A 27,977-nucleotide genomic window follows, 5' to 3' on the forward strand; every position below is an offset into this window, starting at 1 on the left:
TGTACAACGCTGAGCCTACTTAAAAGGTGTATAAATTAACAATAGAGGGATAAAGTTGCCACCCGCTGTAAAGTTTCAGAACGGAACAGGTCTGAACAAGAACGAAGGACCAACGATTTGAGAGAGAGAGAGGAGAGAGAGAGTTGGAGGAGGGAAGGAGAAATGCCTCGAGAGTTGAGCAAGCGAACTTTGCCCGATTCTTCTCCCCTGCAAATCTACTCAGCGAGTCACACACCTTCACCAAGCAGGGAAGGGAGCATTTGTGCGAAGGGATCGGTGCTATCCCCTAAGAAAATGTTTCGACTTTTTGCGTAGCCGAAAAGCTCCTCCTTTTCTGTTCTCTCCAGCTCAGTGTCTCGGGAGATGCTCGCCCTAGTTCCTCACACCCCTCTTCTTCCACCCTGCCTTGAGGGAAGGGAAAAGGAAAGTTCAGCGGTGCAGAGGGCGAGGGCGAGCTCTCGCTCTCTCAGGCTCAGCTCAGCAGCCATTTTCCCTATCAGAGCACCGCCTCCACCCGAGGGAGGAGCAGCAAGCCAAAACATAGGCCGCTTCTTCAGCCGGGAAGCGGGAACAGCATGACTAGCACACGCCGGAAGCTGCGCAGGACCTCGGCCGGCGGCCTAGACGTGCAGCCAACGCAGCTGGAGATTAGAAGCCGGCGGAGGCTGCGGGCGGCCTAACCTGGCCCCAACTTCGCCCTCCTCCTCCCGCACTGGTCGTCGGGTGAGTAGCGACCCTCACTGTCCTGAGTGCAAGACTCTGTGGGGGGAATGAGGCGGTGGAGGGTGTGATGGCCAGCCGCGTCCTCCTAGCCATGCTGTCCCCGCGCCGGGCCGCTGGTGTGTGCCTGGGGCTACTCCCCCCTACCTCAAGGCCCTTGATTGGACCCACAAATGGCCATGCATTTTGGTCTGTGTTGAGTCTTTCGTGTGTACGTAGTCCTGTGTGTGACACGGTTCCTGCTGCCTTTGTGCTAGTCGCTGCACGTGGGGTAGACTCGCTGCACGTGGGGCTCGCCTCTAGCCGCCTTGGTTTTGCGGGGCTTCTCGCCATGATAATACTCCAGAGTATATATCGATCTGTAAAAGGCCACGTGTCGCTATTTGCTGTGGAGTCCATGCGGGTAATTTTTCCACGCGGAGCATCCCTGAGAGTATAAGAGGTCTGCTGCATCTGCATGTTGGGTGTGCACCGAGGATGTGTGAACTTCTTCACGTCGAAGCTGACGACTGGAATTCTCTCGGCTGCGGGATGGGGATGTTTGCAGCATGTTCGTCACGCAGTTCATCGGTCGTAATTGCGAGATCAGGGGAGCAGTCCTGTGCACCTGGGAATAAGCTCCATTGGCCAGAGTGGGACTTACTGTTGATTAAACTTGCATTCTCATAAGTTCTCAGATTGGTGGTGGTAGGAGCCCCTGAAAGGTCTCTCTTTCCTATTAAGGTTACTATCCTGTGTATGCTTCCTCGGGAATAACCTTATTTATTTTGATTCCACCAAATATTTATTTATTTATTTCAATTTCTATACCGCCCTTCCAAAAATGGCTCATTAGGATTTACTTCTGAGGTATATGTATTATATCTGTCTGCATGAATTATATGGAAGGTAGAATTTCACCGGACATGCTTCTCTTGTCATTGCAGTGTGTTGTGATAAAAGAATCTACACCTGGTGAAATTCTTTCTGTATAACTCTTAAAGGGACAGGTACCATTTCAAGGTCTGGGTGTAACAAACTATTAAATTCTTCTAGGCTTCCTTTTCTAGGGTAAAACCCCTCTTGTATTCTACCAAAGACAACCACAGGGTTCTGTAGACGCAAGGAGTCAACACCAACTCGATGGCACACTTTACCTTTGAGAGGAGAGCTGGTCTTGTGGTAGCAAACATGTCCCCTTTGCTAAGCAGGATCCACCCTAGTTTGTATTTGAATGGGAGACTACATGTGAGCACTGCAAGATATTCCCCTTAGGGGATGAAGCTGCTCTGGGAAGAGCACCTGTATGCTTGCATGCAGAAGTCTCCAAGTTCCCTCCCAAGATAGGGCTGAGAGAGACACCTGCTTACGGCCTTGGAGAAGCTGCTGCTAGTCTGTGGAGATGATACAGAGCTAGCTGGACCGATGGTCTGACTCAGTATATGGTAGCATCCTATGTTTTGATATAGTAGCTTGAACTTGAGACTGGACTGAACAAGTATATGGTGTAGGAATTTATTTTAGATAATTTAACACAGATTAATTATCCACTAATTTCCCTTCATTATGAACCATGTATTTGCAGTCAGGGTTGTTAAATAACAAAAAGCAGTTACGATTACCCATTGAATCCCCTTTACCATTCCATTGTATTTGCAGCCAGGATTATTAAAGAATGAAGATCAGGTGGATTTATACATCTCTGTACAAATTATCATACAAGTGTGAAGTGGGTATTTTATTCCATTAATGTATGAGTAGGGAACCAGGTGATGGTAGTTATGCAGGATTAATGAACAAGTTTAAATGTGTAATAATGCATTTATGTCATTGATCATTACCCTGGTACTGTCATTTTCATATTTTTCTTGTAATATCTGTTAGAGTTATGAATTCATAGAAATGCTAACGTTTACTAAATGCATCATTAATGCTCTCAGAGCTATGTAGAGTACCTGTCTCATGAGTTTAGTAATCCCTAGACACAATGGGTAGCATCCTCTGTTGATCTTGATCTAGAACAGGAAACCAACTGGGCAAGCATTCCTGTTCTTGAGAAAGGACAGTTTTATGAGTGCTACCAATAGTCCTCTCACACCACCTTGTTGGGTCATCTCTTCTGCTACATACACATAAATAACCACTGTTAAAATGGTGGCTGTCTTATATTTTGTAGGGGGATAGCAACAGTCCCTACACAACTTGCAAAGCATCTTTCCAGTGGGTGCTGTTGGTGTTTCCCTGGTGGTGGTGGTGTCAAGACTGTTAGCCCTTTTGGGACAGGAAACCATTTTCTTATTTCTTTTGGTATGTAGACTACTTATAAACTTTGTAGAAAAGCAGTATATAACAATAATGATGATGTGTGCAGACTAACCCTGTGCCAATGCTACAGGGGAGGGGCAAGTTTTGCTTAGCTCCCCTTCCTTCCAGAACGAGACCCTGAAAAGAGACTCAACAGAACCAGTGTGGTATAGAGGGTTGGATTAAGGCTGAGGAGCAGTCCCTCTAACAGGGATCCCCAGATATTGTTGACTATAACTCCCAGCATCCCCAGCTGCAATGGCCTTTGGCTGGGGATTTTAGGAGCTGTAGTCAACAACATCTGGGAATTCTTGTTAGTGGGAACACTGCTGAGGAGACATGAATTCAATCTCCATTCAGCCATGCAATTCATTGAGTGACTCAGGGCCAGTCACTTATCTCTCAACCAAATCTACTTCACAGAGTTGTTGTGAAGATAAACATAACCATGTATACTGCACTGGGCTCTGTGGAGGAAAAACGGGATAGAAAAGGGGGGGAAATCAAATTTTTATATAATTCTTTTCATATTGGCCAGCGATGCATCTGTCTCGAGTAGCAGTCCTAGAGCATGGTCTAAGGCAGGACTGCTCAACTTTGGCCCTCCTGTAGATGTTGGCCTACAATTCCCATTACCCCTGGCTGTTAGCCACTGGGGCTAGGGATTATGGGAGTTGTAGTATAAAAACAGCTGGATGGCCTATGCTGAGCAGGCCTGGTCTAAGGGCACACAATATAGCCCCCTTGCTGAAGCTAAGCAAATCTTGGTGTGGCCAGTGTCTGGAGGAGAGACCCATGTATGCCACCTTTTGGGAAAGGGACTATAGCTCAGTGGTAGAACATCTGCTCTGCATGCAGAAGGTCCCAGTTGCTCCTTTGCCTAGCTTGTTGATCTCACTCTAAGTCTCTTGAGCATGATAATCTTGTGCAGTTTAATAATATTTTCATCCATCAATACAGGGCTAGACAAATCATAGGTGCCAGGGAGCCATGCTGCCTAGAGATTTAACCATGTCACCAGTGTTCCCTCTAAGGCGTGCACTTGTGTGCGTGCTCACACATTTTTTTAATGCCTGCTCAGTTAATTTTAGTTCCCGCTCAGATTTAATCAAGAAGGTCCCACTTTGAACACACGTGTGTACACACTGCCTTAATACTGCTGCCCAGAACAAAACTCATTCTGCACACAGATGAGAAAAATTAGAGAGAACACTGCATGTCACCAGGGCTAGAATATTTGCAGGTAGAATTATTAAATAAAACCTCTATTTGCCCCAGGCAGCCCTATTTCTGTTAAGTATGTTACTTGTAAAAGGGATAATGAGAAGCCCCTTTATCCCCTCTCCACACTATTAATCCCGAAGTCCAGTAATGTCAAGTGTCCATTGGTTGGCTCCTAGATCCAAAGAAAACTTGTTAAGGCTTGTGCCAATATATAACATAATTTTTGCCCAGTTTGTGCCTCTTTTCAGGTTTGTCCTGAAGCAGGTACCTCACTTTTATTACACTATTTGTCATATCTTCTTTGATAAGCAAATTGAAGAACACCAATGCATCACAAACTGTTTCTTATTGTAATTATTTCTATGCCCTAAGTAAGGAATGTCAGTGACACAAAGCACAAAACAATCAAGTTATTTAACAAAAGAAAAGAAACAACCTCCCCAGACCTTTCCCTATCAAAACTTAAAAATACATGTCAAGATACAGTGTAAAAAATAAAAATTAGAATCGCACCAAAGTGGTTGAAGCACCTCAATATTTGTAAACTGAAGAATATTTACTGGCATAGGATTGGTCATATCGGAAACATTAGCATATCCCAGAAAAAGTGACCAAACCATTAAGAAATCGGTTGGGCTGCCTGGCCACTATTCACTTTGAGGGATAAGTTTTTCCAACACAAAAATAAGCCTATTGATTCTTAAAAGCAAGAGCCTCTGTTTATCCAGTGTCTTGCCCCCATTATAACACTGCCTATAATGCTGTGTTCACCAAGAGAGTGAGCCCCATTGCAGTAGTAGCATGAACATTTGACTTGCTTGTGGCAGTCCTGTTGTGCATATTAATTACACCATCCAGGAGTGTTGCAGTGCTGGAAGGTTTTATGTACTTGTTCAGCTTGTAAAATATTACTTATTTGCAGCACCTACTACTACTTCTTGTATATGCCACTTTTCAACAAAAGTGTTCAAAGCAGTTTAGATTGAATGAACGATAAAATGATTCCTGTCTCAAAAAGGCTCACAATCTAAAAATAAATAAGGTCGACACCAGCAACAACCACTGGAGGGATGTTGTGCTAGACTTGAATAGGGGCAGTTGCCCCCTCCCTGCTAAATAGAAGATAATCACCACTTTAAAAGGTGCCTCTTTGCTCAGTTAGTGCACTTTCCATCCTTGTGTTTCATCTGCATCTTTGCCATTTCATTCTATTTTAGCAAGTCTCATATCCAAGAATTAACAAATTTAGACTTAGTTCACTAGCCAGCCAAGATTTATGATCATCATCAGCCCTCTCCCTTCCCTCAAATTCTCCTCTGGCTGGCACATAGGCAGAGGGCTTTGGAGAGAAGCAGATTTGCATTGGAGCCAGCGTGGTATAGTGGTTAGAGTGCTGGACTAGGACTGGGGAGACTCGAGTTCAAATCCCCATTCAGCCATGAAACTAGCTGGGTGACTCTGGGCCAGTCACTTCTCTCTCAGTCTAACCTACTTCACAGGGTTGTTGTGAAAGAGAAACTCAAGTATGTAGTACACCGCTCTGGGCTCCTTGGAGGAAGAGCGGGATATAAATGTAAAAATAATAATAATAATAGGGCTATGGAGATGGTCAGAAACAGGTGGAGCCCTCTCCTACTGCTCAGAAAGGATGCCGGTGGTTTCTTGCCTTCTCAAAAATGGTAGTGGAAATGAGATCTGTGAGGTGCTAGGTGTCCTGCTCGCCTGCTCATATCTTCCCCTGTTGGCCAAGATGTATGAAATGACAACACTCATCTCTTTACTGGTGATGGATGGATATTTCTGCCTGTACCACTTCCAAGGCTTCCCCCCAAACTCCCAAGTGGCTTCTGCCAGCATAGTTGTTCCGATTTCCTAATTTCCTGCATTCTGATGGGCCACATGTTTGTCTGTCTTAGACCTTTCATAAACATCCCATTCTAGATACTCCAGTGGTCTGAACATAATACCAGGAATAAAGTGCATAGTTCTTGTGTCCTAGTGCAAAGAAGTCAGGCAGCGCTGTGCTCATTTTTCACAAATGTATTGACTAGTCAGCTTTCTGAATATACAAACATGAGCATAATGAGGGCTAGCCATGATAAAGCAGCCTGTTCCTAGGCACACTGTTTTGTTAGGCTAAGCCAACCTGTCTCCATAGGAAAGCAAGTAGCCTAAGTCACTAAGCCTGCCTCTTCCTTCCTTACCCAGTCCTCCTCCTTGTTGCGTCTATCACTTAGTTCAGGCTCCATGCATAAATTTCCAGGCACCACAGTGAGCTGGCGTCTGAGAATTGCCAGCCTACCTAAAACTATTTTATTCAACCCACCTAAAGATTGATATCAACATTAAAAAAGAAATCTTACTTGCACCTGTTTCCCAGGTACTTCTCTCTCACACTGACTTGAACCCTGCTTGTTCCTCCCTTTTGTTATAAGTTGGAGGGGGTGGGATGGGGGGGGACACTGATAGTAGTACTCCTAAACCACTAACAGGCTCTGGAATAATCCAGAGTTTCTCAAGTCAAGGTCCTGGGCTGCAAGATGTATCGGTTGACTGTGAAAAGGAGCTCCTGGTTTTATACAAACTAAAAGGTTAAGAAATTACCTGAAATGAACAAGTCTGGATTTATAAGGCTGGAAAAGGCAGGATGAAAGTAGAAAAATAATGCTCGTGTGTATACAGTATACAAATAATTTTTTCCATGAAAGAATGGCTGCTTTTATTGCCTTTGGCAATAAGTAATGAAAGTGGTGATTAAAATCCTTCAGAGGAGTTGATCAGCAATTTGAGTCCATAATTGCACTTAAATTTCCCCCTCTAAAAAGTACACGTGCTTATTTGGTACTGCAGGAATAAGTCCTGTGACTGCCCATTCTTCCTTTTTTCTCTTCTACCACACTCTGCTTAGTTAGTTGGTGGTTTTTGGCAAACTCTAGTTTACTATTACATCCCAAGTGATAAACCATGGCTTATACTTGCCCTGCTAACTTGGATTGTAACTATGGTTTGGTCCTGGTTTGCAGGGCAACTATAGCTTGCTGGTTTGGATGTAATGGAAAACTGTGGTTTACCACTAAACCAGGACATAGCTTAACCATGTTTTGCAAATACTTGTTAGTCTTTAAGGTGCCAAAAGCGCCATGTTATTTTTTACACCAAAGATAATTCTGTATTGTCTTGCCATTGAAATTGACATTTGAAAATGCTGCCCCATGCTCCTTTAAGATTTTTAATACTATTTCATCAGTGTTATTCAGCTTGTTCATGGGGTCCTGCTTACAAGGCATTAGTACAGTTTTGCTCAGTGGCATGTAAAGGATGGAATTGTTCTCTCATATTTTAAAAATTACTTCTGTCCTTGAAGTTCAGCCAAGAATCACTTACGTTAGAAATCAGTTTCACAGGAACAGCATCTAAGCTCTAGTGCTAAGTAAAAATGTATGTGTGGTGTTAGACTGTTTTATAACATAGTTGTGCTATTGACTCTCACCTTTGCTAATAGTGATAATGCTTCAGTGAAGTTACTACCATAGATGAGATCATCTTCACAAGTGTTTCAGTACATTTGTTGAAAGCAAGTCTTCTGTCATGATTGTGAGCCTTGCCTCATACTGCCGTAATTTGGGGTGTAAACACCGCAGTAAGGAAACTGCAGAAACGACACATTGGCATAAACGCCACATTTAGAGGGGCACATCATGCATTATTTTTTCGGTTGTATTGAATGCTTAAAATATTACTACAGCTTGATCCTTCATTCTAGCGTAAACGCTGCATCGGCATAAATGCCACAGGTGGCAATAAACAACTTCTAATAATGTACCCGCTGCAGCCTTTCTACCCAAAGTTATGGTAGTATTAAAACTTCTCTATTGACTTTAATAATAGGAGATATTAAAAATAGCCCTATTATATAAAAATGGGGAACCTTTTGCAGTCTCACGCCTTGTCTGTTTGTGAATGTGGTTGTAAGCACACAAGCTGATGGGAGACAAATTCAAAGAGGCTTGATGTGATCTCTGGAGGAGACCAGATGGAAAGTGTGGTTTTGACCTCCCCATATCACTTAAATGTACAGCGTAGGGCTGCTCCCGGAGCTATCATTTAAGTTCCTAGAAAGGAATCTCAGAGTGTGTGTGTGGGGGGGGGGGATTACAGGTCACTTAGTCTAAAGTCTGTCCCAGATAAATTACTGGAAAGCATTATTATATAGAGAATTATTAAGCATATTGAAGAACAAGTCTTGCAGAGAATCAGCATGGCTTCTGCAAAGGGACTCTCCTGCCTTGCTAAACTTCTAGAGGCCTCTAGGAGTGTCAGCAAACATCTGGACAGGAGTGATCCATTAGAAACTATATATGCTGGATTTTCAAAAAGGCTTTTGACAATGTTCCTCTTCAAGAATGTCCAAATAAGCTTAACAGACATGGGATAAAAGGATAGATCCTCTCATAGATTAGTAACTGCTTAATAGAAATCAGTGTGTAGGAGTCAACTGGACAATTCTCACAACGGAAAGAAACAAATAGTGGACCTCCCCGGGAATCTTTGTTGAGATTGGGAACTTATTCATAAATGAACTGGTGTCAGGGGTGAGCAGTGATGTGGTCAAGTTTTCAGATAACACCAGATGGTGCAAATCCAAGCAGACTACGAAGAGCACAAAAGGATTTCTCTAAACTAGGGCAACAAGATGTCAAATGAGATTCCCCACCCCCTCAAAAAGAAGTAAGTGTAAAGTGATATACATTGGGGTTAAAAAAAATCCTGATTTTATTTATACATAGATAGGGTCTGAACTGGCAATGACTAACCAGGAAAAAGATCTTGGTGCCATGCTGGGAAATGTCAGTTCAGTGTGAGGTGGCAGCAAAAAAAAAAGGCAAATCCTGTGCTAGGTATTAAACTGCTGGTGTATCTGAACTGATTCTGAACTGATACAGTGAAGTGCCACTGTATTTAGCTTCTTAAAAGTTTGTTTATGTATTCCCTGGATTGCAAGAAATGTGCTCACCTGCATAAGCATTTCATGTGCCTCCCAGCTACATTTAAATGCACTTACCATGAGTGCCAGCTCATATGTGCACTGTTAGCTATACATCCACACATACTGTTGATGGTTGGTATACTCATAATGTGGGCTGACACACATGGCAAACATGGAGAATCCATGAAATGCACAGGAAAGTCAGCACTTTCCCCAAGGCCTGGGTCACACACATCAATTGGGCTTTTGTGGTGATCAGTTACATGGGAAGGCATAATTAGCTCTGTATTTCCTGGGCCTGTTTCAGACACTTCTAGCACTTGCCTAGAAGCAGGTGCCAGTGAGATCTCCAGGACTAGGTATAGTATTGAATCTAAGTGTAAACTCATTGCACTGTAACTTCAGCCATTTGCTTTATTTAAAAATAGCATTTTTCCTCAGCCTCGTTCCAGCAACAACTTTCCACAGCACAGGTCTATGTAATTCTGGCCAATCTCCTAACCATGGTTGAGAGATGAGTGCGCCCACAGACTCATGCGCTGCTGGCCCTCTTCCTATCAGGTCTCTGCTCTCCTTCCTTCCCTGATTGGTATCAGCTATGTTGCAGCATTTAATTTGCGTAAGTATAACCATAATTAACCATAATTGACTTTTAAACCAAAGATTGGAACCAAGTGTTTCACCAATGCAGACACAATGCTGCACCATGGTTTATAGTAACCATGCTACGAGGGAATGAGTGCACATTCGTGCCCATGGGGGCTTCCGGTCTAACCATAATTAAGAGACCAAGTGTCATTGCATCTGTATTGGGCTCCTGTGTGTGACGTGGTTTGAGTCATGCACCATCAGCAGGGTTCTCTGACTTAACCTGAGTGGTATTAGATCAGGCGATGTGACTGTACCTTAGAATGGAATCTGACCATCATGTTGTGTTATGTATTTCCATGATAGCTAGTGCTACAGTATTTGCCACCCTCTTTTGGTGGCTTCTGCCACTTTGCAAGTAGAGTAGCAGCAATATTTTCAATAAGTGTTTGGGCTATGCATAGATCTGCTATACGACACATTAACTACCAGTGTAGTTAGCTGCTTTACATCATTGAAGTTATTCTGTTATCTGACTGCCTCTTGCATGCATGTGTGCATACACACGCACACTTTTGCTCATCTTGGCTCAAATACATGCCATTCTCTTCCACCCCACAAAAACAAACATATATTTCTTAGTGTGCTTTTTGAGAATTGCTTTTGACAAAATGCTTATTAACTCTTTCTGTTCACTTCTTATTTTTCAGGGTATATGAAAAAAATCCTTAAGACTGTTGAAAGTGTTACAAGTGACATGATAATTTAGCCAGTGCCTCAGAATGATGGATTACCAGAAGATTGGAAATGGTTTACAAGTGGCTGGTATAGGGGCATCTGCACTCCACATGGTGGGGTATTTGGGAAAAGTCAGTTCAGTTTTCTTTCACATTGTGCAAAGTTCATATTTTTTCCTCCTCAATGTTGAGAGATTTAAAAAAAAAAAAAAACCCTTGATCTGATCTTACTATATGACCTTTATAAAATTTTGTAAAAACATTTTTCCACGGAAATCTTATTGAAATGGCGAAAGATTTACAATTTTCAAACAAATTTACTTGTTGACATATTTTTTAAAGCTGTTTTTATCCAATACTGAATATATTTTAAACTATAAAATGACACTAAAGGCTGTTTGGTTCATTGTAAATAAAATGAATGCTTTGTCAGTCTAAAGGCTATGTTGTGTATAATATTCTTTGCTCTAATGCTTTTCTCACATTTTCATTTATATTTTAAGTTCCTGTGGTATCAGATTTAACTCTTGAGGTGCATAAATGACTTATGAAAGTCATTTTGCTGTGTTCATGTTTGGCCTCTCGGGAATAACACATCTAATGTATATCTTACATCATTTTAGGACAGCAATTCTGCTGAAGTGACTCCAGATGGATGCTGCCCAGCCTGCGAAAAGAAGGGTCTGAAACAAGCTTTAAGAACATATTGCATCAGTTTTGAAGAGTGTGTTTTTCTTTGTGAAAATCCACAGGTACTTCAGTAGTTTTCAGTTGCTGAGTTAGGATTGGTCTAATATTGCTCTGTCCTATAATTCTTAATCTAGCCATTTATGGTGGCTTTCCAAATGATTGTCGTCACATTTTACAACGGAGTAGTTTTCTCTTATTATGTATGCCATTCTTCAGGTTTCATTACATACAAAAAATGCATCTGTGTCTGAATGCATAAAAAGTATAAATTATTTTATTTTATTTTTATGTACTTACTTTATTTATTTATTCATTCATTCATGCATGCATGCATGCAGTGGAATTTTATACCACCCCAAACCAAAGTCCCGGGGCGGTTCACAATAATAAAACAGTACAAATAAATAAAACATTAAAATCAATTAAACTCCAAAAAGCTGCCTAAAATGAGAACAACTTACAAAATTTAAAATTTTGGTTAAAAAATGAGTCTTCAAGGATCTTTTAAAAACCGCTAGAGATTGGGAGATTCTTTAGTGTACACTATTACACTATTATTTAGTGTAATATAATATAAAGGACATGACTGTAGAGAGGGAGAGACCCCCTCCTGTGGTCCTTACATGATTGCTAGCCTGATCCCTGGCATGATCCTGATCCCTTCATGATGTTTATGGCTTAGTAATCCATGGCCCATCACTTTAATAGGTAGCAGTAACATTGCCATGTTCGAATGCCAACAGTTTAAAAACACTTAATTTGTTCATTATTTTGTTCTGACCATGATGATAGGCTCTTATCTTACTAAGGTTTAAGTTGACACCAACAGTATATTGGTGGAGGGAGATGTGCTTGTGTCCCCTATACTGCCCATTTTTGTTTTTGCAACACAGAAGCAACTGAAGACCTTGTACACATGTGCTACTTTTACAGAGCCTCATGTTGTGAATTGTAATAGTTGCTGTGATAAAAACTAATTAGTTGATTATTTGTTTCCCTATTGAAGTACATCGTCTATTCCTATTATTATCTGTGGCTGTTATTATAATCAACCAGTCATCTAAGACCTATCTGCAGCTATCATGTCTCTATGGAATATTTTTTAATGTAAAAATATTAAGGCCAAATCCAAGAATGTGGGTCCTTATCCTGAATCATATGATAATTCCCTTCTGCCCACTTTCATACCTGCTGTTTGTCCCAATGTCTGTCTATAGAGGTAGAAAGTCTATTCAGAGACTTTCATTTATGCAAATTTGTTCACACATATACATTGGCTTGTCCCATCCTCTACTCAGATACCTCATTTATTCCTGTATGCATGAAATCTGCCACTGCTCCTATCTGTTCCTCATGTCTTGTGGGTGGCCTGTGTGGGTGAATAGAGGCCAGTATAGTCTCAAAGGAGGAGGGGGAAGATGCCATTTTATGGGATATTTCACAATTTCCTGGAGTATGAGTGCTTCAGAGGCCTGTTTGCACAACATTCTGGGGGAATGAGGAAGTCTAGGAATAAGAAAGTATGTGTAGGTTTTCCTTATCCTGAATAATTTCTTGCCATCATCTCTGAGGAGAATAAATAAGAATGCATGGGTTCCAACTTGTAAGAGAGAATCTGTAGCTCCTAGTCACAGCAGGTGACTAGGCAGTAGAGGTGAAAATGTGGGAAAAGCTAGCAGCTGAAGGAGAGGTTAATCTATAAGAGAGCTTAACTGTAAGTACTAATAGGCAGTTATATGAAGCCAACTACAAAGTGTGGAAGCGAATAATCAGAGGACAGTGGGGAGTTCGCTTTCCTGATGGGCATCTCAACCTTCCCAACTCTTGTTCCTGCTGCTACATATCAGTTTCCTCTCTAGATACTACTCACTTCCTTCTCTCAACTTCAAATTTTGATGACAAAAGGGTGGAGGTAGCAGGTAGAATCTAGGGAGGAACCTCGCTAAGCAGCCGTGGGAACTAGAGGTGGGCAGGTTCATATGGCACATCCATCGGGAGTGTGCACTCTATTTGGTCTTCCGGTTACCCTCTTTTGTACTTTGTAAGTTCATTCAGGCAGTTGTGTGAAGCTGCCCTGTATGTATTGGGAGTGGAGTTCTAAGGCAATTGGGCACCAGATAATATAGCCCTATTCATTGCTTAATCCAGCCTTGGTTCAGTGAAGCTAGAAATGTCCTTCCTCTGTTTGGAACACTAAATGAAAAAGGCCAGGAAAGAAATACTGGAGGACCTCTTTATTTGCTGGGGTTCTGTTTCCTCCTATTTCCACAGATAAAGAGAACTTGACCCTATGGAGATTGGGTGGTTATGTTCCTAAGCACACTAAAGTGTGCTCAAAATCACAAGGAAAAGCAGGGTGGAGCAGAAATAAGTACAGTATCTTGCTCTCCCGCAATACCGCCAAACTTTCCGAATCCTCTTATTTTTGTTTTTTTGAGGGTGGGGTTTTGGGGGAGTTTTTTTGGTTGCGGAAAAGAGCTACAAAATGGCTCAGCACTATAAAATGGCAGCAGGAAACGGTGTTACCAGTCATTTCTGGCCACTCAAGAACTGCGGATAGGCGGGAATAACCTTGTTTTCGCCCTGTGACTAAAGAAACCAGGTCCCTATGACCCAACTGCAGATATGTGAAACAGCAGGTGCTGAGACTATGGGTAACTAGGGCCACCTGTACACCTATCTGTCTAGAAAAGGAACATTGAAAAGATGGTTCAAAAACGAAGGCAAGAGGAAAAACTGAAAAGTACCCTTCTCAGAAGGAATAGTTTCTTTTTTAAAAAAGGCTTCAGATTTTAGCAAGCCAATTTATAGCAGTACTGCATGATGTTGCTGGGATCCAAAATCTTTTTAAAAAGAGCATCTTCATATTATCACAGAGAAGGGCCCTTTTAAAATGTTGCAATTTCATTTGTTTTTAACATGGGTCCAGAGGGATGCTTTATAGCTGTGGTTTCTGTGAACAGTCCTCCATCATTCCTGAAATTTGCCTCTATTTTTTATTTACTCTAAATATTATATGGAATGCTAACATCCTGTTTGTGTTTTTTCTCTCTCTTTCAGTGTACCTACCCTCTGGGATTTGAACCACTAAACAATGTTATAATTCCTGTTGATCTAAAAGGCTGTCCATATCAAGGCATCTTTAAGAAAAGAAAAGTCCTTAACTCAAGCTTGGTAACCTCTCCCATTGAACCATGCTTAAAACTGTCTAGGACTGATAACTTGATGCACTGTGAGCAGACATTAAAACCTGCGCCTGTTTCCAAGTGCAATGGAGACGATCTGCACAGGACTCAGTCAGGACAACCTGCTTCGTCACCAGTCAGCCAGCCAAACTTTAGTAGTGAAACTGAATCTATGGAACAGAAAGTGGACTTGGAAATGGGAGTTCGGGAAAGCTCCCCAGAAGCACTAGGTGTGCAAACACAACTTTTGCCAGAACTTTGTTCATCAGTGTCTAAAATTCAGCATCAAAACAGCAAAACTCTTCCAGAGCCATTGTGTCTTCAGTGGAAGAATATATATTCTCTCTGTTGGTTAGATTGTATACTGTCAGCCCTAGTGCATTTAGGAACACTACAAATGATTCAGACTGGATCCGAAAACCTATCACTTATCCAGAGGCTGCTTGTAAAATATAAGCTAGCGACTGCACTTGTGAATACTTGCGAAAGGGGTAAGTCCAATGTTTGCTTGTGTTCATTCTCTTTCTCTAAATAAGTTACATTTACAAAAATTCCAAGGAATATCTATAAATCTGAGCCTTTTAAAGTGTACATGATTACATTTCAGAGTGTATATAATATAGGGTTGCCACATTCATCAGAGAATTCCTGGATGCAACCCTCAAGGGGTGTGTGCACAAACTTTAAAACTCTGCGTCTTTACTGGAATTCGAGAGTGCCCAACTGTGGGGCTTAGCAGCTGTTTTGTGCATTTCCCCCTAGAGGGTTGTTTGCACAGGAAAGGGTTAGGAACATTTCACCTCAGTAAACACAATCAAATATGCAGAAATAATATGATGGTAACAGAAATGTAGGTGAGAAAGCAAAGAAACTTGTATTATGTATGTTCTTTGTTTCATAACAGTTTATAAAATAACTTGTTTGAATACATTTGGACTCTGATTTTTCCTCTCCTTCTATACTTATGGTCTCCTATTGTTGCCTTTAGCAAATCTTTTGATTCATGGCCGCCGCTTGAATCAAAGGCCTGGAGAGAAGCACCAGAAAAATTGATAAAATTAGTTAAAGCAATCTTTCCACTCAAACTCCTGGACATCTCATATCCAGGATGACCCTTTCCCTAAATCCCAGGCAAGATGTCCAATGCCAATCCTGGATATGTGGCAACCCTGATGTAATGGGTAGTGTAAAAAATTGATGCAGGCCTTTAATTCTTTTTCCTTTTCTTTCCAAAATCAGGTTTGTGTTTTGGCACACATAACATCCTTTCAAAATTGAAACACTGATTGTTTGGGGGTGTGTGTGTGTGTGTGTGTGTGTGTGTGTGTGTGTGTGTGTGTTTAAATGCTTAAGGAGGCATACACCAAATCCTGGAATTATCAAACAGCCTTTGACAAAGCATGGGTGGTTTTGCACAAAAGTGCCAGTACTTTGAGGAGCTCTGGAAGCACACATAGCAGTATAGGAAGCTGCCTTCTACTGAGTCAGATCATTGGTCCCTCTAGCTCAGTCTTCACTGACTAGCAACGGCTTCTCCAAAGTTGCAGCCCGGAGTTTCTCTTAGCCCTACATTGGAGATGCCAGGGAGGGAACTTGAAACCTATGCTCTTCCCAGAGCGGCCCTATCCCCTAGGGCAGGGCTGCTTAACTTTGGCCCTCCTGCAGAAGTTGGCCTTCAGTTCCCATAATCCCTGGCAATTGGCCACTGTGGCTGGGGATTATGGGAGTTGTAGTTCAAAAACAGCTGGTGGGAGCTAAGTTGAGCAGGCCTGCCCTAAGGGGGAAATCTTACAGCACTCACACATGTAGTCTCCCATTCAAATGCAAACCAGGCTGGACCCTGCTTAGCAAAGGGGACAATTCATGCATGTTAACACAAAACCAGCTCTCCTCACTCTTTAACCAGAAACAGGCTCATCAGCAGCAACAGGGTGTTTCTGTTCTAAGGAGCACTCACAGAACGCTAGTAAGCTCCTCAAAGTATTTGTGCTCTTGTACAAGAACCTGAGGCTGCCTGTGCTTTGCTGCTCAAAATATCAGCCACTGTTTGTGGACCACTTCACAAGGGCCCCAGATTTGACCTAGAGCTACTAGCTGACTGATAAGTTCATGCAAGTTGCAGATAACTATCAGTAGACGTCTTGAAAATATTTCCTGTAGTATGATGAAGCAGCAAACTCTTCCTTCTAAATATCTACAATTGGTTACTTATACTGCTGTAACGTACTGCAAAGCAAGTAACAGAATGCTCAGTACTGTCCCGCTATTGTTGATAAAGGTTAGAAAATGGTAATTCTTGGAGAGCCATGTATTAATAATAGATCAATATTTTTATGCAGGTGAACATGTTTCAGAGGTTCCTTTGGATGTTTTGTCAAGAGCTGAGTCGCACCTGAATGAAATCAGGAATATGATTTTTGAACAAATTCAGCCTCTGCTTAGGTGTAAATTGGGTAAGTGATTGCTAAGGCATTCAGTCTTTCTGGGTTTTTTTTTCACTTTATGAAAAGTTGCTTTTTGCATATAATTGAACTACATTTGCAAACATATGGCAAGTGCACTGCCAAGTCAGCTTCCTTTTTTCCCTCCTGCATATTTCCTTTCTCTCTCGTTTCTTTCTTTATGGGTCCAGAGGGAGTCATTCCTCAGAGTTATGTGCTAATATATTACAAAGCTCTCTTGCTTGGCCTGACCATCAGCTGGAAACCACTCTTTGTTGTTGTTAGCTTCAGTTAAGATTCTGGTTATGATCTAATGCCTTTGTGCATTCTAGATTTTTGTGTGTGTAATAGTTTGTTCAAAGCTAAGAAGAACCCTACTAGGTCAGAGCAAAAGTCCATTTCATCCAGCTTCCTGTTAGTCAGTCAGATGCCTCTGGGAAGCCCCAAATAAGGACATGCTCTTCCCCACTGCTGCTACCAGCAACTGTTATTGAGTGGCATACTGCCTCTGAGCATGGAGGTTTCCTTTCTGCACACCTCTGTTCACAAAATGTGCTCACCCTGTGTCATGAACATGAACATGACACTGGGGGGAAAAATCCCAGCCTCGATTCACCATTAGTAAAATAAGGGCCTATTTGTTGTAATCATAATAAATTTGCAACATAGCTGTAATAAATATGTTGAATTGAAGCTGAGTTGACAGTGAGGTAGTTATACAAGCAAGTAGAGTTATATTGGGAGAGGTGGTTGATCACATGAAACAATAGGAAAGGGCAGGAAGGTCTTTAAAGTAGGTGGTAGCATAGGGGCGGAGAAGCCACTTTTTAAAAAGCTAGCTAACAAATGACAGCAGACAGTCCTAATGCAGAGGCCGGTACAGAAGTAATGCCAAACCTGGGTTTGCCAATATGGCCGTGTTCTTCATTGCAAACCCTGGGAGCCAGTGGTGGCGCCCATGAACCTCAAGCGCCGCTCCCTAATTAATTAGGCCTGTGTGTGATGCTTTGGCTAAAGCTGAATACTCTGCACAGCCCCCTTGGCACTGTGCAGAAGTGCCCATTTCCATCCTGCAATGCTGCAGTTTGCCCAGTTTTAGTGGGGCTCCCTCTAAAGCCCCATCATCATATTGGAAGGCACATGTGTGGAGCATTTCCCCCATAGAGTTCTACAGGAAAAGTTCTGGGAGGGATGACACCTCCCGGTCCTCCATGCCCTCCAAATGGGTGCAGGGGCTCAGAGCTCTGTTTCTCTTAAAGGGCCCCTCTCTGGCGCTGAAAAGAGTGCTGCTCTTCATAGAGGTTAACGTGGTAGGAAACGGCTCTTGCTGCTGATTGAAAAATAATGAAGATCATTGTGCTATGGGAAGGGTCTTTCAAGGAGCCTCCTGTGCATCTCCCTTCCTCCACTCACCTTCTCCTTTCCTCTTCTGGTTTGAGGCACACTTTAGTTTGCCATTTTGTCTGAACTTGCAAGCTGTGGCTTATATTTGTCCTATAAAGTAGTATTGCATCAAAACCTTAACTTCCAGTCGCGGCTTGCAAGGTAAGCAGATGCTGCAGTCTGCCTAGTCATAGTGGCAAGCTGGTTTGTCTTAATTCAAGAAAGGAGGGGAGAATTTGCTAGCACAAGACCCCTTGAAGGCTTGTTGTTGTGCCAGATCTAGCTTGGGTTAAGATGAAATAGTTTACTACAGAAGAGAAAAATAGCTTATTTTTGAGTTTGTTGTTGTCATAAACTTGCATTGAGTAGCCAGAATGATACTCTTGACAGCTTTGCTTCCCTTCTTGTTAGTTCTCTGCACCAGATTTTCTTGTATATTTCTTGTAAATCTTGAATATTTCTTATAGATTTTCTTTCTCTATATAAAAAGTAGTTACACTATCTTATATGTAGCTGAATCCTGTGCATGCCTACTTGGAAGGAAGTCTCACTGGGTTCAGTGCGGCTTGTTCCCAGATAAATGTGCACAGGATTTCAGTCTTTATTACTAAAAATTGTCATAAAACATATGCTTAGTTAGCATTTATTTAATGCAAGAAACAAAATGTGTAATTTTAACAGTAAATCTTCCATTATTTATGTAAATTCTGTATTTTTTAAATGAATAAATTACTGAAAGAACCTAAAATACAGGTGAAACTCGGAAAATTAGAATATCGTGCAAAAGACCATTAATTTCAGTAATGCAAATTAAAAGGTGAAACTGATATATGAGACAGATGCATTACATGCAAAGCAAGATAAGTCAAGCCTTAGTTTGTTATAATTGTGATGATCATGGCGTACAGCTCATGAAAACCCCAAATCCACAATCTCAGAAAATTAGAATATTACATGGAACCAAGAAGACAAGGATTAAAGAATAGAACAATATCGGACATCTGAAAAGTATAAGCATGCATATGTATTCAGTACTTGGTTTGGGCCCCTTTTGCAGCAATTACTGCCTCAATGCGGCGTGGCATATATGCTATCAGCCTGTGGCACTGATGAGGTATTATGGAAGACCAGGATGCTTCATTAGCGGCCTTCAGCTCTTCTGCATTGTTTGGTCTCATGTCTCTCATCCTTCTCTTGGCAATGCCCCATAGATTCTCTATGGGGTCAGGTCAGGCGAGTTTGCTGGCCAATCAAGCACAGTACACTGTATACTTTTCAGAGGTCCAATATTGTTCTATTCTTCAATCCTTGTCTTCTTGGTTCCATGTAATATTCTAATTTTCTGAGATTGTGGATTTGGGGTTTTCATGAGCTGTACGCCATGATCATCACAATTATAACAAATTAAGGCTTGACTTATCTCGCTTTGCATGTAATGCGTCTGTCTCATATATCAGTTTCACCTTTAATTTGCATTACTGAAATTAATGGACTTTTGCACGATATTCTAATTTTCCGAGTTTCACCTGTATATCTCTTGGCCTTGATATTTTCATTATACATACTAGGGCTTCTACACTAATATGAGCCTGTGTTAAAAAATGTGTAAGAATTGGTCCTTGTGATTTCATTTTAGAATTTGGAATACATATTTTGAAGAACCATTTGACTGCACAAGAGTGCATAGACTGGTAAAGCTCAATACAGTTTGTTTTCTCTGTAGTTAACATAACACTGTATAATGTTCATTTCCCTGTATGGGGTGTTTTGTTTTCCCCGAAAGGTGAGGAGGAAAGCCCAGTCTTTGCAATCCCTCTACTTTTAAAGAAAGACCCTCAAGCAGAGAAGCTCTTTCTTCATTCTTTTTCATGGAAGTTTGAATGTTTACAGTGTGGCTATCAAGTCACTGACAGGTTGGTTTCTGTAGAAATTTTGTTTTCCTCTTCCTCCCTTGATACTGCTAGTGAAATGTTAGCTTTCAAATCAATGAAGACTTTTCTCCTTTCCTTTAGCAAACTGAGTACATGCAGAGTTGATGAGGATCTGAAGTGCCTTCAGTTATCTTGCTGTGCATATTGTTTTCTGGCTTGGAACATAAGAACCCCCCCCTGCTGGTCAGGCCCAAGACCTATCTAATCCAGCATTCTTGTTTCCCATAATGGCCCACAAGCAGGAGATGAAAGCATGCCCCTTCTTCTGCTGTTGCTCCCCTTCAAGTGGTATTCACAAGCATTTTGCTGCTGAACCTGGAGGTAGCTTATAGCTATCAAGCCTAGTCGCCATTGATAGACCTGTCCTCCATGAATTTGTCTAAACCCTTTTTAAAGCCGCCCAAGCTAGTTGTAATCGCCCTGTGGCAGAGAGTTCCATAGGATGCGCTGTGTGGAAAAGTACTTCCTTTTGTCAGTTCTGAGTTTCCTGGCAGTAAGTTTCATGGGATCTCTGGTTCAAATGTTGTGTGAGAAGGCGAAAGGTTTCTCTCCACACCATGCATAATTTTATACGCCTTTATCATGTCACCTTTTAGGCACAATTTTTCTAAGCTAAAAAAATCCCAAATGTTTTAGCCTTGCTTCATAAGGAAGCTGCTCTAGATCCCTGAGCATTTTAGTTGCCCTCTTCTGCACTTTTTCCAGTTCTAGAATACCCTTTTTGAGATAGGGTGACCAGAACTGTACATAATATTCCAAATGTGACCACACCGTAGATTTCTTATAAAGGCATTGTAATATTACCATACGATGGCTTACCATATAGTGTTGTGCTTGCTGTGAGAAAGTCAGCTCTGTGACGTCTTGAGAAATGGTGGCTAATATCCAGACTAGATGCACCAGCACAACAAGAGAAGCTGTGCACACTTAAGAAGTTTGCAGGGCTCCATGAAGTTGTGCAGCTGTTTATAGAAGACCTTCTCCAGGACACATATGTGGTTGTGCAAAGCATTGCACAGTGTGCCAACATCTTCCACTAGTGCAAGAAATCATCTGGACATTTCTTTTTTGGCATAGTGTCACTGTGCTAGTGCTACAGCATTATGCTTGTGCAACACTAGTCTGAAAGCATGCCATTAATTAATCTTTTAATTAAGTTTATCCTCTACCCTTCCTCAGTTGTGGGTAACAGCATGCATTCAAGAGTAAACACTGTGAAATCTAATACCTAAATATCATGTTGAAATAAGTGCTCTGCTGCACCCTGTTGTACATCCCATTCTGCTTGATTCTTGTCCCTGCCTTAAAGGGAATAGCCCAGGGAATATACAATCTCATCCCACAGACTAACAAAAGTCCTGCGGACACTCATGAGTGCTGCGTATCTTTGAGGCAACTGCCCTCAGGATGCCAAGTCCTCGCAAAGCCTCAGGGTTGGGTGGAATTAGCTATGACAAGCTGTTGGCCAAGTTAATGATGGAATGGAGTTGCTCTCTCTCCCTCTTTCCTCCTTTTCCCACAGGCTGCCTGATCCTTATGGACCCCAAAAGTTTCAGTGCAGCTGCAGTTTGTTAGCTTGGGGCTTGACAGACAGGACCTTCTTTTCCCCCTTAGAATTGCTCATACTCAGTGGCTGACACACTGCGCAGCATTCCATCTGCCTTGTAATGGAATATGTGCGTGGTTGTGCAAGAGTGCCTTTGTACAACTGTGCACACTTTCTGTTACAAGTTGGATGGAATGTTGTGCAAGAGCGCTTCTGCACAAGCACAGTTGCACAATTGGCCATTACTTCCAATGGCCTTCCATCACACAACTGTGTTTTTGCAAGAGCGCTCTTGTACAACTGTGTACACGTTCTGTTACAAGTTGGATGGGATGTTGCACAGTACATCAGCCCCTGTATAGTTTCCTGTGAACTATGCCACAGTTTCTGACTTCATATTTATAAAATGTTTGAAGCATTCCACATATTCTATCTTAGAACATAGGAAGCTGCCTTTACATAGAGTCAGACCATTAGTCCATCTAGCTCAGTATTGTCTACACAGACTGGCAGCAGCTTCTCCAAGGTTGCAGGTTGGAGTCTCTCTCAGCCCTTTCTTGGAGATGCCAAGGAGGAAACTTGAAACTTCACATGCTCTTCCTAGGTCGGCCCCATCTCCTAAGAGGAATATCTTGCAGAGCTCACACATGTAACCTCCCATTCAAATGCAAATCAGGGCAGACCCTGCTTAGCAAAGGGGACAATTCATGCTTGCTACTACAAGACTAGCTCTCCTCTCTAAACACAATATTGTGATTGTGTGTAATTTATATGCTGCTTCTCATGTCCGGATGGGCACGACAAAGTGACTAAAACTAAACTAAATAGTGGAGGTTTATTTTCCTTCATGACAGCCCCCAAGAGAATTGTTGAAGGTAGCTTCAGCTTGAATTCACAACTGACTTCAGCCTTTTGGATTGCACCAGATATGAATCAGTTCTGAATTTTTGACTATATAGTAGAGTGGCTCTTCTACCAGTCCTTAGTTTAGTGTTTCTGTTGAACTTTGCAATACTTTTGCCACAGTATATTTAACTTTTCTTTTCTTTATTTCAGATGTCAGAAGATATTGACAACATTTACAAATATAATCCCAGAATGGCACCCACTGAATGCTGTTCATATTGCTCCCTGTAATAAATGTAGTTGCACATCTCAAAGAAGAAAAATGGTTTTGGAAAAGTAAGTCTGAACCATATTAGTTTGGTTGGGTCTTCATGAAAAGATGAAGTTGCCAGTTGGGAAGCTGCATCTCCCACAGGCTGTCTGCTGTTTTGGAAACATTGTTTTCTGAGATAACTTTCTGTGAGGCATCATGTGTGGGTTACTATTACATAAAAATAGTCCTTAGGTGGTCACATGAACATTATTCTTCAAAAGTGTTCACAGGAAGAATAGCATATAATGAACAGTCTTAGGAACATAGGAAGCAGCCATATACTGAGTCAGACCATTGGTCTCTCTAGCTTAGTATTGTCTTCACAGACTGGCAGCGGCTTCTCCAAGGTTGCAGGCAGGAATCTCTCTCAGCCCTATCTTGGAGAAGCCAGGGAGGGAACTTGAAACCTTCTGCTCTTTCCAGAGGGGCTCCATCCCCTGAGGGGAATATCTTGCAGTGCTCACACATCAAGGTCTCCCATTCATATGCAACCAGGGCAGACCCTGCTTAGCTATGGGGACAAGTCATGCTTGCTACCACAAGACCAGCTCTCCTCTCCTTGCTGTGTGTCTTGCTGTGTGTTGATTGTTTCATTGGCATTCATGTGAGTTATTTAATTCTAAAACTATACATTGTGTCTTTGTGGTAGGGTCTCCTCAATACTTATGATGCATTTCATCGAAGGCTTGCCTCATAATGACTTAACCTCCTACTCATTTCACTTTCAAGAAGATTCCTACCAAATAACAGCTGTTGTTCAATATCAGGAGGTGGCAAGGCACTTTGTAACATGGATCTTGAATCCAGATGGTAAGTAACAGTGTATTCCATTAAACATTGGCCCTTTCTAAAAAATGCATCTGTTTATACTGGCGAGTAGCTTCCAACTTTTCCCTTCCCAGTGTCAAGGCAATGGGAGTTCATCAGAATGTGCCAAATAGCAGTGCTCATGTATTATGGGAAATATGCAGCCTTTATCCCCCAGTATACTTGAGATATCACTTGTCTACTAGAGAAAGAATCCCACCATATCTTTGCTTATAGGGATGTCCTGAGAATCGGCGGGAGGAGGTTCGAAGGGCAGGAGAGGGTGCCCTTACCCCTCCCGCCACGTTTCCCCCACTGGTGCTCCGTTTAAAAAGTGTCCGTCAGGGCAGCAGCATACCTTCCTGCCACTCCAGTGTCATCCTCAGCCAGAAGTACCCTGCGTGCATGTGCCCGTCAGGCATGGGCATGTTGCGTTCATTCGCATGTTGGGCGGGTGTGCAAGCGGACGCGACATGCATGTACGCTCCGGGTACTTTTGGCTGAGGAGAACACTGGGACAGCAGGGAGGTACGCTCCTGCCCCAACAGAGCAGGAGAACCGGCTTGGGAAGTGTTGCGGGAGGGGTGATTCCCTGCCCTTAAAGGTATGCGCCCCCCCCCCCCGGCCTTGGAGCCTGCGGAACGGTTTGGTTCTGTGCACGTCCCTACTTGCTTATCCCTTTGCCTGTCCCCCATCCCCAAAGGCATCTGGGAGTTTGCTACATTAATGGGGTCCTCTACCCTTTTCAGAGGGGAGCAACTATTGTACGTTACATAGGAAGCTGCCTTATACTGAGTCAGACCATTGGTCCATCTAGCTCGGTATTGTCCACACAGACTGGCAGCAGCTCTCCAAGATTTCAGGCAGGAGTTTCTCACATTCCTACCTGGATATACCATAGAGTGGACCTGGAGTTTCTGCATGCAAACATGTAAGTGCTCTTCCACTGAGCTACGGTCCCATCCCTTAAGGGGAATATCGTACAGTGCCCATGTGTAGTCACCCATCCAAATGCAAACTGAGGTGGACCCTGATTAGCAAAGGGTCATGCTCCCTACCACAGGACCAGCTCTCTTCCCCTTACCATTCTGTGTGCTGCTTCCTGGCGGGTGCAAGTGAGAGCTCCCAAACTATTCCTGCATCTGCACATAGTTGCACTGCTCCCAGCGGTCTGGCAGAGTCCCCACTATGGACATGGGTTGCAGTATGGTTAAGTCCCAGTTGACTCAAAAAGGCCATGCATGTTTTTGTGGGCAATTGCTCCTTTGGGTACACAGTCACCTAGATAATTGCTTTAGTGTGAACTTGCTTACTTGCACAAAGAGAGCCATAGCTATTTCTGATTGCTGTTGCACTTTCCAGGCTCTTTCTTTCACCAACATGTCTGCCTACATTTCATATAATTGTCATGTTCACGCTATTAAACTTTCTCCAGGCAGCTGTGTACCTGAACACACAGTCACTTGGATAATGTAAACGCCACTGATTCATGTGAACCAATCCTAAGAAAAACAAGTTGTGCTTCTGACATCCATTGTCAGGTAGAAACAAAATCAGCAATGTGGACGACTGGGGGGTGGGGGACACTCCTGGTATCTTGTGGTGAGTAAAAGCTGCCTCCAAGCAACCAGGCAGGGAAGCTCTAGTATGCTAGCAGGTAGTTCAATCGGTCATCTTTATTACGATCCAAGACCAGCATATGAAAGAGCATGATTAAAACAAACTAGGAAACAAAAAACTGTTACTTTAAAATTACTACTCTAGTATTATAAAACTATAGTATAATACTAAAAGGCTGCTACCCTTAAAAAAGAGGGTAGCTATGAGATTATTAAAACTATAAGCATATAAAATGTGGAATACATAAAATGCAGAAAGGAGTGGCTAAAACGGAATATATAAAATAAAACCTCTAAATAGGAACACTAAAAATAATAGTATAGCCAACAGTTTAAAAAACTATGCAAAGCTGATGCAAGGAAATGGCCTAGCAGTCACGGCCCAGTGGATCCTACATGCTAGCAGATAGTTGGCTCTTTTTCTGTTTTCTTGGGACTGTCACTTTCCTATGTATATGTGAGGGCAGGAAAGCCAGTAACGATTTTTAAGCTTATAATTCTTGGTCATATATTTGCAAACCTGGCTTTTACCATACGAGCTAAGATGGAGGGCCATGTACCTTAAGATTCTGAACCATTCATCTTATTTTTCAGGAACCTGGTTTGAGTGTGATGACTTAAAGGGTTCATACTGCAGTCGGCATAAGAACTTTGGAGTTCCTCCTTCTGAGATTCACATTGTCATCTGGGAAAGAAAAACACCACAAGTGAAAAATGATCTGAATTTGCAGTTAAACTGTGAAGGAACTAGCAGTGTTCCTCTTCCAAAAGCACAGCCAGGTTCTCCAGTGAAATGTGTTGATGACAAAGCTGTGAACATGACACCTTTAACTTGTCATAAAGAGGATACATTGAATGTCAATACAAATGAGACACACAACATAGTTAGCAATAACAAAAGCGCTTTGCTTTGGGGTTTTGAAAACCTGGCAGATGATGACGTTGTAACTTTGACTCTTGTAAGTGTTCCACTTGATTCAGACAGTAAACCATTAGAAGACAGTCATGTAATGGAAAATAACCTGATAACTGAAACAGGAACATTGCAACAAGATCCAGGTGAGTTTGATGTGCTTCCAGCTATTTCTGGGAGAGAGAGTGCCAAAAATGAGTGCCCATTGCTAAAAAATGCTAATGCTCTCTTACATCAAGGACAACCAAGTGGTACAAATACCACATGTATTATGCCAGCAATTTCTCTAAGCAATAGCCATCATTCACCAGAAACCCTACCAGCTCAAAGGGCAGAATATAAAGATAACTTAGTTCCTGTTAAATATAGCAGCAGCTTACAGCCAGAAAACCCAGGGAAGAAAATTGGAACAAAATCAGAGAGTAATGTGCAGAAAGCTCCTAAGATGAAATGTGCAAAAGAAATGGCAAATAGAAATCCCCAGTTTTCTGCTGCATCTACCTCAAATACTTCCTCCCAGTCGCCCCATAGTAATGGGGAAAAAGTATTTGTAGGCAATTGGGTAAAGGGCTTACTTGGCAAATGTCATCCTTTCATGCCTAAAGGTGCCTCAACTTTGAATAAAAGGGAGAATTCTAAAAAGCCTATTACAAAAGAAATTCACTCAAATGTACTCAGTAAGAGTGCAAACGACTTCTATGGCTTCCAGGTTAAGCATTCAAAGCAAATGAAGACAGTAGCAGAGAGAACAGTTGATTCTTTGCGTGCCAAGCTACCTGCATCTTCAACTTTGCCTCATTTTACAAACCTGTCTACAGAAAAGTATCCCATTGGTAAGAGTGGAGTCACTGTGACTCAGAATGCGGATTCATTGATATCTTTGGGTAAACAGTTTCAGCCTTACCAGAGCCACACTGAAAATAAAAACTTCACATTGGTTGGAAATGTTAAGAAGTCAAGTGCTGATCAAGCACACCAACTGCGCCTAAAGCTTCTTCAACAGCTTAAAATGAAGAAAGAGAAACTTGCTTCATTAGATAAGCTGGCAAAGACTCAGGTGAGAAATGGAAGTTCTCCCAAGAAAAGCAAGAAGGACCAGTCACAGCTTGGATCCCAGAAGGAAAATGAATCCCTGCAGAGCTTGTTAAAGGAACTTCAACACCAGATTGATGTTGAAGATGGTAAATCTGTGAATTCTCCAAGCACCAATATGTCTCAGTGCAGCAGTGAAAGTTATGATGATATTTTATCTGAGTTACTGTCTCCTGCTACAACTGTTGCTTCTTTGGAATTTCCACCAGAAGAAGAATGTAGATATCTGGAAATGGGGGATTGCAGTCCAAAATCTCCAGTGTCTAGTGAGAAACCCAATCGTGTACAGGACACAAATGACCATGACTATTGCAGTCCTGTAAAGGAAAATGCATATGATGGTCATACAGACTTGTTAGCAAACAAATCCCCAGTGAAGAAACTTGACTTTCAGAGTCCTTCAAAACAAGATATTTTTGAAGATCTCTTATCTAATTCAGTTTTGAATTCAATAATGGTTGACATTGAAGATTTACATCATTTTAATGAAAATCTGTTATCTTGGTGAATTGTGTTTTAACAATTTCTGATTTTTCTGTTAGTTGGCTTTAACTGAAAGCATAACTTATTTCAAGCTAATTTGCACATGGTTCTACTTGAATATTTAAAATGTGAAAAATGTTGAGGCTGTTTCTATTGATTAATAAATTGAGTTTGTGTTTCTCCTTTAAA

The 27,977-nt window shown here is 41.9% G+C and overlaps 1 protein-coding gene across 7 annotated transcripts; it reads left to right on the forward strand.

Annotated features, from left to right (window-relative positions):
- Nucleotides 1-27,977, forward strand: USPL1 (ubiquitin specific peptidase like 1). 7 transcript variants are annotated; one of them, XM_053309627.1, is made up of 11 exons: nt 1-723; nt 2,876-3,006; nt 9,656-9,833; nt 10,513-10,671; nt 11,163-11,291; nt 14,290-14,905; nt 16,754-16,867; nt 20,022-20,151; nt 22,772-22,897; nt 23,524-23,684; nt 25,895-27,977. In XM_053309627.1, exons 4-11 carry the CDS (start codon nt 10,585-10,587, stop codon nt 27,811-27,813), a joined length of 3,282 nt encoding a protein of 1,093 aa, XP_053165602.1. In that variant the 5' UTR covers nt 1-723; nt 2,876-3,006; nt 9,656-9,833; nt 10,513-10,584; the 3' UTR covers nt 27,814-27,977. The 7 variants fall into 7 exon arrangements, with proteins under 7 accessions (XP_053165602.1, XP_053165601.1, XP_053165606.1 ...); XM_053309626.1 differs by lacking the exon at nt 2,876-3,006; XM_053309631.1 differs by lacking the exon at nt 2,876-3,006 and having other exon boundaries at nt 10,513-10,653.

The sequence above is a fragment of the Hemicordylus capensis genome, chromosome 3 (assembly GCF_027244095.1).
Source record: "Hemicordylus capensis ecotype Gifberg chromosome 3, rHemCap1.1.pri, whole genome shotgun sequence".
NCBI lineage: Eukaryota > Metazoa > Chordata > Lepidosauria > Squamata > Cordylidae > Hemicordylus > Hemicordylus capensis.